Source organism: Phalaenopsis equestris, unplaced genomic scaffold (genome assembly GCF_001263595.1).
Source record: "Phalaenopsis equestris unplaced genomic scaffold, ASM126359v1 Scaffold000540, whole genome shotgun sequence".
In the NCBI taxonomy this organism is placed as follows: Eukaryota; Viridiplantae; Streptophyta; class Magnoliopsida; order Asparagales; family Orchidaceae; genus Phalaenopsis; species Phalaenopsis equestris.
The window spans coordinates 719,338-730,544 of NW_018164980.1; the positions used below are offsets into that span (position 1 = coordinate 719,338).

The 11,207-nt window shown below is 36.5% G+C and overlaps 1 protein-coding gene across 1 annotated transcript; it reads right to left on the bottom strand.

Annotated features, from left to right (window-relative positions):
* Positions 1–2,290: 2,290 nt before the first annotated feature.
* Positions 2,291–4,225, bottom strand: LOC110028931 (golgin candidate 2). The gene has a single exon (XM_020731001.1). It carries the CDS (start codon positions 4,151–4,153, stop codon positions 2,309–2,311), a length of 1,845 nt encoding a protein of 614 aa, XP_020586660.1. The 5' UTR covers positions 4,154–4,225; the 3' UTR covers positions 2,291–2,308.
* Positions 4,226–11,207: the final 6,982 nt, after the last annotated feature.

Sequence of the window (11,207 nt, forward strand, 5' to 3'; positions counted from 1 at the left end):
GTCAAAGTTCATACAAGGCAGCAATACGTAGTGAAGAGAAAATTTTAGACAAAGACCGAATAAGGAAGGGAATCATTTGAAAATAACTGCACTTGAAAAATTGGGAATAAATCACTAAATAAAAAACTCATTGGTTGTAAATGGATATATATTAAAAATAGGTATTCTAGATGTTGATCGAGGAAGATATGAGACAAGGTTAAAGGCAAAAGCTAGCACTCAGAAAGAAGATACAGATTTTAAAGAGATTTTCTTACTTATTGTGCAAAACACTTTAATCAATGTGAATTTGTTTATTATAGTCTAGTATGATTTAGAATTAGAATATATGGATGTAAAAATAGCTTTTCTACATGAAAAACAAAGGATGACACATATATCAACCAGCCAAAGGATTACATTAAATATGGTCAAAAAATTATTCTTAGAAAACTTTTACATGGGTGAAAGCAGTCTCAATTCTCTATAATGGTATAATAGATTTGACTCATTTATGATTAATAATTATACAAGATGAGTGATTAAAATATATATGTTGACCATAAGAGGTTCTCTGAAAATAGCGTTATAGATTTGCTTTCATATGCTGATAGTATGCTCATAACTAGTGACAGTAAGGTGGAGATAGAAAACTAAAACCATCACTTGAGAAGTAATTTAATATTAGGAGCTTTGGTTAGGCCAGACATATATTTGTGATAGATGTGATAAGAGTAAGAGAGAAAGGTTTCTCATATTTTTCTAAGTACAACTATATTTGAATAGTTCTAAAAATCTTTGAAATGAATACTGCCAAGTCTTTTTTGTCTTGGGTTCAAAGTTAAAGCTTTCAAGCGCATAGTCACCAACAATTGAGAAAAATCAGAGATATATGGATATAAGTTTGTATGTAAATCCTACTGACCGTGTTCTTGTGTGGTATGTACCAAACAAGATATAACCTGTGCAATGAATATGATGTGTAAATATATAACTTGGAAAGAAAATCAAAGATCTGTTAAATAAATTTTTAAATATCTGAGAGGGTCCCAAATTATGTTGGATTAACTCACATAAGGTAAAATTGGGGCAAAGAGCGTATTGCAAATTGTCTGAAGCCTGATTATAGGGGTGATATGGACAAGCACAAATCACTGATTGGATATATCTTAACCATACACCAAAAAAGGATATAAAGGAAATCTTCAATCAAATGTGGCTTTATCAACCGCAAAGACAGAATACCTAACTACTGGTGAACCAATAAAGGAAGAAATCTGAATGAAAGGATTGTTTGAGTTTGAGAAGAAAAGCAATGAAAACTACAATATGGTGTGATGATTAGAGTGCAATTCATCTTACGAAGAAATAGGTATTTTATAAGAGAATCAAGCACATTGTTATCGAGTTGTATTTCATCAAAAAAAGTTTTTGCCAAAAATACTATGATTGTTCAGAAAATGCATTCAGATGATATCCCTAATACAGTGTTTGGAACCAAAATTCCGTGCTGCTTGATTTTGCTTCAAGTGTGTTCACCTGCTGGTTAAGGAAGTGTTGGGAGAAAGAAAGACTTTGTCTAAGACTTTTATTCCAGGTGGATATTGGTAACAAGAAAATTTATAAGAGCAATTAAGCAATAAAAAAATTAAATGTTTAAAACCTTGATTCAATATTAAAAAAAAAAAAACCTTTAAGAATCCATATGAGCATCTCTCAAAAAAGAGAACTAACGTCTACAAAGCTCTTTGTTAGTTGAGGAATGGGTGGGGGTGTTGAAAGTCCATACTGAGTGCTCCTCCCAGCATTAGAAGATTATCCAATATTTTCCTTGTAAACAATAAATCGTTTTGGACATAAACAGTCCACTCCTCAATACACTCTCTTAAGCCTAACCTAACTAAAAGCAGCACGATACTATCAAACCATAATATCCTATGCTATAAAGTTTTTATTCTGCATGGGTAATAAAATAAGTTTATTACCACTTAAGTTTGTTTATGCCTGGTGTTGTTGAGTCACAATTCAATATATATTCAAATACTCAAAATACAAAGGTTAATCATTAATGCATCCATCATAATAATCAAATTCAACTATGCATGCCAGTAGCCATTTATAACCTCTTCCTGTGCACGTGCACGTGTGTGCGTGCACACAAAAAAAAAACACTTTTGGCACAATAACTGCAACTTGTCTAAGAAAGTTGCACTAACCATAAAAATATTGCAAACTATAAACCACTATAAACCATAAAAATATTGCATACTTGTTTCTTTAAAATTAATAGTGTAGATGGAAAAATATTCACAAAAATTGGAGGAAAAAATTAGTGACCTGAGCTATTTCTGGTGGTCTCCAAGAAAGAAGTACCTTGGTTTGCTCCATCAGAAACTTCTGAATGTGACATTAGTATATACAAAACCCACAGGTGTAAGCATATAAGGTAGAAAAAGGAAAAAAATTGGGCCATTGTGTTCCTCCTTACAAATATTGCACCTGCAGAGAAAATAGCATCCAACTGGCGAATAACCAATCCAAGTTGTTGTCGCCCAGATCTAATTCTCTCGCGAAGAGCTGCTTTTGTAGCATGATCAGAACGTTGCCATCTCCCAGCTTCAATATCCAGGCTTTCAAATTCACTATCCTCCATTGACAACCCATTCTCATTAAGCATCCTAGATAACTTTTCCATTCTAAAAAGTAGTGCTGATTTCTCAGAAGAAAGTGATTCAACTTGTGTCTGTTTCTGAATCAAGTGATCAGTTAATTGACCTAGTCTTTTCTTCAGTTCAAGTTCCACTTCAGTTGGTTGCAAAATCTCCCTTTTTGTTTTCCCAATGCTCTCTTCGAGCCACCTTGACTTGTCCTTCAATCTTGCAATCTTATCACAAGTAAAAGAATACTCGGGATCCAGAATTTCTCTCTCAACCCTATCCTTTCTCAAAGATTCCACTATACCCGGAGAAGATGTTCGTTTCTTGATGGCTGACATTCTCCTTTTAAGTTCTTCTCGGGCTAGTTCCTTCAATCCAACCTGCTGTTTAAGTTCTGCTACACGACTCATAGTTAATTCGAGATTCCATTGCTCTGTCGCAAGTGACTTTGCAAGCACCGTATTTTGTGTCTCAAGCTCAGCCAACCGAGCCAGGGCTTCCATTCTGGTACTATTGTGCTTCTGCTTCTCCAGTTCCACAGCCTCCATGGTCTCAATCATACTCATCTGCAAATCTGAAGCCTCCTTCGCCTGCTGCCTCTCCCTTTCTTCAAGAACCTTCTCCAGACTTTGTTTCTCTCCCTCCAATTTCGCAACAATATCCTCCTTCTCCTTAATAGCCTCGGCCGCTGCTCTGGCCGCTTGCTCGGCAAGGATTTTCTCCCTCCGCCTCTTCCTCTCTTCCGCCCTCCGGGTCTCTTCCTCGGAATCAGATTCGGAAGACGTTTCTAAATCCGAAGCCGAATCCCTATCGCTCCCTGATGAATGTTTTGCGGGGACATTAATAAACTGGAAATCAGCCTTCTCCTTTGTACCCTCTTCTTTAATCTGTTTCAAATCCTTGACTGTGTCTAGCCTCCCAGCCTCACTAATCAGCGAGGCTTCGCGACTTAGCAAAAGCGATTTGTGCAATTTTTCTTGACGGGGTTCGGTTCCGCCATCTCCATCCTCTTTAGAAGAAGAAATAACGGAAGAAGAGGAAGAAGGAGAGGAAGGGACTGCTGCTTTCTGGTTAATAAAACCCTTTCCGTTCTTCGATATTGCTGGTTTCTTAACGACCCTCAACATCGATGGGCGTTGCATGGCATTTCCATCTGCGGCCCGAGTAGCTGGATCCGGAAAGATCGGACTGGGTGAGCTGAGCAGCTCCGTCCAATCGATGACAGTTGGATCTGGGGTAGGGTTTGGGGAGGCGGAGGAGGAAGAAGGGGACTGTGGAGCTGATACCTTTGTGATATCCGCCGTCGATTTCTTGACGAGGGGAAATTTCGTGGCAGATGTAGAATATTCTCCGGTCCGTGGTGGCTGGTTGAGCTTGGCAGTGACGGGGGAGAGATCAGCGGCTGAAGGAGATCGCTGGGGCTTGTCGGCCTTGCCGAGGGAATCAGCGGCCTGCTGATCGATTTGCTGAAGCAGGTTCTCCGCGACTTTAAGCTTGGAGGAGATCCACCCCGCCATTGCTGCAGAGGAGTGGGAGATCTCAGATTTCTCTTTCGTCCCAGGTCCGAACTATATATTGTAAGTAGGGTGTAAACGAGCCGAACAAAGTGAGCCGGCTTCTCTTATATTTCGATCTCAGAAATGTGATTGTGTTCGGCTGTTTAATGAGCGCAACACAAGAAATAATCATTTTAATAATTTTAATCACGTAGTCATAACATATTAAATATTAAAATAAGATTTAAAAATTATTATTTATATTAAAATATCATTTAAATTCAATTAAATAATTTTTATTCTATATTTTTAATTGATTATAAATCTTTGTAGCCTTTTTAGTCAATTAAGTTTTTTAAAAATACTACTCATCAAAAATACACACACAAATATATATATATATATATAATTAGTGGTATTTCGAGCCGAACACGAACGAATTAACTTAGCGAACGAGTCGAACACGAGCTTCTTAACGAGTCGAACGTGAGTTGTTCGCGAACAACGAGCCGTTTTGACAGCCCTAATTGTAAACAACCATAATAGTTTTTCTGGAATATGTGTATACCATCATAGGTATTTCTAAAATTAAGAGTAAATTTGAATTTTTTTTGGCTGCTGATTTTTCAAGTGCTAAAGGATTTAAGTGGGTATTGATTCTCCCATCCTTGACTCATTTTCTATTGAAATTAAAGATCAATAAATTATTATGGGTGTGATTTTGAATATTTATAATGTTCAAGCTCTTGTGATTAGAAGTTGGTTTATTGTTGTGGGAATTATAATAGAAATTTTCATATTCAAAATAGGAGTAATCCGCATGTTTTACTTCTTGTCTCTAATTATAAAGTTCATTTTGTTTTACCTATGCCGCTGAATCTTAATATTCCTGTGAACCTTTCTTATAATAATATTGAATTTGATGAAGAAGAGGGTGAAATCATTTCTATTAACTTGTGATTTTGTTAATCATGCATCTATTGTTTTTAATGATTGCGGTGTGGTTAATCTTTCCTTAACCATGCCTATTTCTTTAAGTATTAATGTTAGACATACTCAAAAGGAAAGCTCTGCTACGATTCAAAATAATGGCAAAAGGAAACAATTATGATAATATTCTTTGTGATTTGGCTAATCTTGTGGTTTGTGCGGCTATTAATACTGCTCTTCCCTCTTCTTCTACTTCTCTCCCCAAATCTAAGAAAGTGAGATGAAAAGAGGCTGGCTCTGCTCTTCTCATTCATATTCAAAATAGGAGAAATAGGAGTAATCCGCATGTTTTACTTTTTGTCTCTAATTATATAGTTCATTTTGTTTTACCTATGCCGCTGAATCTTAATATTCCTGCGAACCTTTCTTATGATAATATTGAATTTGATGAAGAAGAGGGTGAAATCATTTCTATTAACTTATGATTTTGTTAATCATGTATCTATTGTTTTTAATGATTGTGGTGTGGTTAATCAAGATAATTTGCAAACCGAGAATATTATCAACAATTCTACTGTGGATGTTTCCTTAGCAATGCCTAATTCTTTAAGTATTAATGTTAGACTTATTCAAAAGGAAAGCTCTGCTACGATTCAAAATAATGGCAAAAGGAAACAATTATGATAATATTCTTTGTGATTTGGCTAATCTTGTGGTTTGTGCAGCTATTAATACTGCTCTTCCCTCTTCTTCTACTTGTCTCCCCAAAACTAAGAAAGTGAGATGAAAAGAGACTCGCTCTTCTCATTATTTTGTCCTCTTTTTTTTTTTATATATATTTTGTCCTAATTTGGTGAGTCAGAATGTTAGGGGCCGTAAAAATAATGCTCGTATTTCTGCTTGTAGGCATCTTGTTAAAGATTATAATATGAATTTTGTGTTTATTGGAAACTAAAATCTATATTTTTGCTCTTTCTGGCCTCTTTCATAGTAATCAATTTAAAAAATTTTATAAAAGAATGTGTCATGGCTCACATTATATGGATAATAAGCTTGGTCAAAACTATTATGTGAATAAATCTTGTCATTATTATGTGAAAAAATGTCAATTATATATATATCTAAAAGAAATAATAAGTGGATATTCAAAAGGCTTACCTTCTTATGAGGGAGGAGGAGGTGCAGGGTAAGTTGTCTGTAATTTATATAAAGAGCTTATCAGTTGAAGCCTTTTTTACAATAATCTATTGAAATTGTAATTTTATGTAATTTAGACATAGATCTTCAAGCAGCCACAAAGCTAAGGTGTGTTAATATGGTTGGTTGTCTACATTGTCATAAGTTTAGTATTTGGTGTGATTCTTGTTGATATGACTGCTCCTTATGTACGATACCCAAGAGACATTGATAAAAAAAAATGTGTGACATTCAACATTTAAATTTCTCTAAGAAAAAAGTTTCTACAATTAAAATATAAAAAAATGATTAGTGTTAATATATTGAAGATAGAATGAGCACAAAATATGCAAATAACCAAACAATTATACAAAGACAAAATTGACAAACAAAATCAAAATCAAATGAGTTTAAATGTTTGCTCAACTAATTTTTTCTTTGATTATTATTATTTGCAAAACATATGTGAAATTCTTTTATGAAAAAAATATCTTATTTTTTTGGCAGGATGTTTAGAAATCGTATGGATATCAAATATAGTTACGAGTAGGAGAACTCTATACATTAAGGCAATATGTATTGTAGGTTTGAGTTTAACTCATTAATTGGCGCCACATGAAGTGACATCTATCATATAATGTGACATTTCAGTTGGGTCTAATACCCAAGATTGATTAATAAATTATGGAGTTAGGTTTCAAATTGATTAAAATTAATAGAAAATGTGGTGTTGATTAGGCTAGTTATCGTATATGGGACATCAAGATATTTAATGACAAGTTACAATATGTTATTATCTTGGACCAAAAGGGGATAGTTTAGATAAGATGATTTTGTAGTATTGTAATTGTATTATTTATAAATAACCTTATATCTGGTCAGAGCCTGTAAAGATGCATTATCACAGTAATTATTGATCTTGTCTCGTCAATATGATTTTTGGGGGATCAGGATTCTTTAGACATTAGAATCTCAAAGAGAAAGCAAATATACAAATCCTCCATTTAGAGGAACAATCGCCTAAGGGCAACAATAGGAAATTTATAGTCAACAATCACTAAAATGAAAGTAGTCAACAACAACCTAGGCTAGGAGAGACAATAACTGTCTTAGGGTGACAACAACCTGAATTTTATAGGCAACAAACGCCTACATGGGGGTAGGCAACAATCGCGTAAACAGAGATAGGCAACAACAACTTAAAAAAATTTAACAACTACTGCATATAGACCAAGCAACCATAGTATTTAGAAGAGTTGTGTGACTTCTCGCCTCCTCAAGAGGGTTATTTATAGTTAAAAATTCAGAAAAAGATGAAAAAATCAAAATTTGAGCGCAAAACATTCCTAATGGGATCGATTCATGAATAGTTCTACACATCATGCCAACACGTGCACACAAACATTTACGAGCGGATACACCCACACACGCTTGTGCATGTGCTCGCACACACCATCACACTTGCACACCACCACGCACTTCCCTATGCCCTAACTCGCGCTCATACTCATGTTCGGATCCACCTACTTTCTCAACAATAGTACTGAGCTTATTTGCTCGCATATTCATACACGTGCACCCAAACATACATGGCTACGTGCCTATATGTTTGCAACCACCACCAACAGTGACATCGACAACATGATCAAGTATTTTTCCAAAAGCGTATATGTCACCATTTTTTTACATTCTGCACTCAGTTTTGATATTTAACTCCATAAAACAATTATGAGGAAATTGAGATAATTTAAAATATTAAAGACATTTGTTCTAATGTACAAATTTTTGGAATATCTAAAACTATTATGGAGACTTTTTCAACGACACAAACATCAATGTTCAAAAGTATGGGAGTAATAATGCATTTTTTATAGTTAAATCGAGCGTCTCGATGAAAGGAATCTACGAGCTTAAGATCACTCAATTACAAGACTATTAAGATACCCAAATATTTAAAAATATCACCTATGATAAAGAAGGATCATCATTGAATGTCCGATCAGATGATTAGGGAAGTTATGCATCAAATGAAAAAAATATCCTTCCCCTAAAAGCTACAAATAGGCCCCCTCTCTCCTCACTTGGAGGGGCAGAAGAAGAGAAGAATTGAAATTCTAGAGCCTACTTTGGAATTAAGGCCCGACGAGTAACCATCGATCTAGGTAGTCACAAGCCACTGTTGATCATCGACCTTCGTAGCCACCGGCCACGTTTGACCACCTCTTGCCATCACCACATGTCACCACACCGACCGTTGGTGACTACCGACCTTGATCGACCACTGTTTGCAACAATTGTAGTCATACTATGACTATTGTTGATTTTCCTAACAACTATATTTTATGAGATATATAAAGACAAGTGTAATTTTCATTGTAAGATTGTAAACCCGTTATCCTTGTCATAAGAAAAGAACATACCGTTGTATTTACAAATATATAGTGAATTACTTTAATTGAGCTAAGCCCTTTAATTTTAACTTTTAGGGTTTTTCAACATAAAATTCTATTGTCTCTTTTTGCTATTTTTTTTTTTGCACGCCACATGTATTGTAACTCATTATTGGATGTTGATAATAACAAACATATGATTAGAGAGTATAAAATGTTATTTAACTATTTCAAGCACACACTTAGTTCAAATAGATCAAGTCAAGTGTAATCAAGCTCAGGAAATACTTATTAAATATTTTGTTTGTCTTAAAGCAGTCCTTGGTGCATATGATTTGAAACTAACATGCCTAAACAAAACCCTATTATTTTACTTCATATTTTCTACGCGAGCAATTCACGTCCTTTTGATTGGTAAAATTTTGTTCCTTCTTCATGTATGGATCTTCATGCAATCTATAGTGCATAACCCTCCACTTTTATTATCATGAATTCTTTGCATGTCATAATCTTAAGTTTTCATAAAATTAGTTAGGTGCAATTAAAAGGAGTTTGAAAAATTGAAAAATATGGAAATTCACATACCTTGCACATAATTCTTATGTATCTACACATCTCACACTTAAAACTTTCACATTTACTTACATGTCACTCAGGAGCTTTAAATGTATTTAACTTTTAAAAATTTAGACGTTATATAAATAAATATCAAAATTTGTTATATTACATATAGAAGTATAGATAATTGATGTGTGCTAGAAAATTCGCGGCGGTAGAGTAAAGGATTATCGTCTTAGCGTTGCACGAGGATTAACACACACTCAGATGAAAAGTGAAATAGCATGTGATGACACCAGAAGTTTTTACGTGGAAAACTCGTAAAGGGAAAAAACCATGAGGTCTGGCATAGATATAGATATTCACTATAAGTTGGTGATTACAGAAACTCTTTGTCCCACAGACGGGAAAGAGTTTTTCAAGATACAACGTCGACTGACGTCGTTTGGTTAGCGATGGTTGATGACAGTTGATGACGGTCGGCGGTGGTTGACGACAGTCACTGGTGGTCGATGGCGTGCGGCGGTGGTCGTTGACAGTCGGTGGTGGTCGACGGCGATCGACGATGACAGAGATGATGTTGGACTTAAACTCCTTCTCAAAGCCTCAAGTTCTCTCCCAAGTCTCCCCTCTCCCTCATGTGAGGGGGTGAGACTCTATTTATAGTGTTATGGGTGCAATTAATGCAGGAATATAAATCATTTTGATCGGACGGTCTGGAGAGCTTCCCTTGATCGGATGACTTTTGATTCACATTTGAGTGTCTTAACGATGTCAAAATTGAGCAATCTTGGGCTCTTTAGATTCCTCTTATCGAGACGCTCAATTCGACCACGAACTCGTTAGATTTGACAATCGTTTGATCTTTCAAATGCCTATGAAAATCCTCCAAGGGTAGTTTAATAATTTAATCTGGACTTGATCTGACTCGAATCAGACTAGTTTTTATATAATTGGGTCTATTTCATCAAGCCAGTCAGTTTGACTATAAGTTCGCTGAAATCGGAGTTTTGAATGACTTTTTATCAAGATTTCAATATTTCTTGTTCAAAATATTGCCTCGAGATTCGTGTTGGATGATGAAAATTTGTTGGTATCATATCAGTTGCCCCCCTATTTTTGGACGAAGCCATTTTTAATGTCCGAAACAAGATCTGAAGCACCCCTTCTTCTTTTTTGACTCAATGCCCCCACAGCTTTTGATAATCTTTGGTTTTGCTTTAATATCTTTCATTTTGCTTTAATAATGGCTTACGCATAACTGAAATTTCTTGGTACATATTAATTGGGAATTCCAAACCGCTCGAAAGCGAAGCCGAAATTTTTTTTTTATTAAGAGGTGCTTGAACCGAAATTTTTATTATTATTATTATTTATTTATTTTATTAATGAGCATTTAATGGTCTCATCCCTTTTTAGCCTATAAATAGGGCTAAAGGAGAGAGGTAGAGTTGTTGCGGTGAGTCGTGGTAGTGCATCGCAGCGGTGCATATCGGCGGCTCGACGCGGCGGTGCGTTGCAGCGGCTGGACGTTGCGGCGCTACGCGTTGCCGCGGAGTGTCGTGGCGAAGTGCTGCGACGATGCAACGTGTTGCGGGGGAGCGTCGCGGAGGGGCATTACGACAACGCAACGTGTTGCGGCGGAGCATTGTGGCGACGCATTGTGGTGGAGCAAGGGGTCGCGGCGAAGCGTTGCGGTTGTGCGGGGTGTAGTGGCGAGGCGGAGCGTCTTGGGGAAGTGTCCCTGTGAAGCTTCGTGGAGACGCCTTGCGACGGAGTGTCGCAGCGGGGTGTTGAAGCAACGTTATGCATTGCGGTGGTGCGTTGCGGCGATGTGTTGTGGCATGATGACACATTATGGCGACAAGTTGGGCGAAGCGTCATGAGGAAGTGTCCCTGTCAAGCTTTGCGGTGACACATTGCGGCGGGGTGTTGCAGCGACGTTACGCATTGCGGTGGAGCGTCGCGGCAATACGTTGCAGCGTGATGACGCGTTGCAGCGGTGGGTTCGGGCGCGCCGT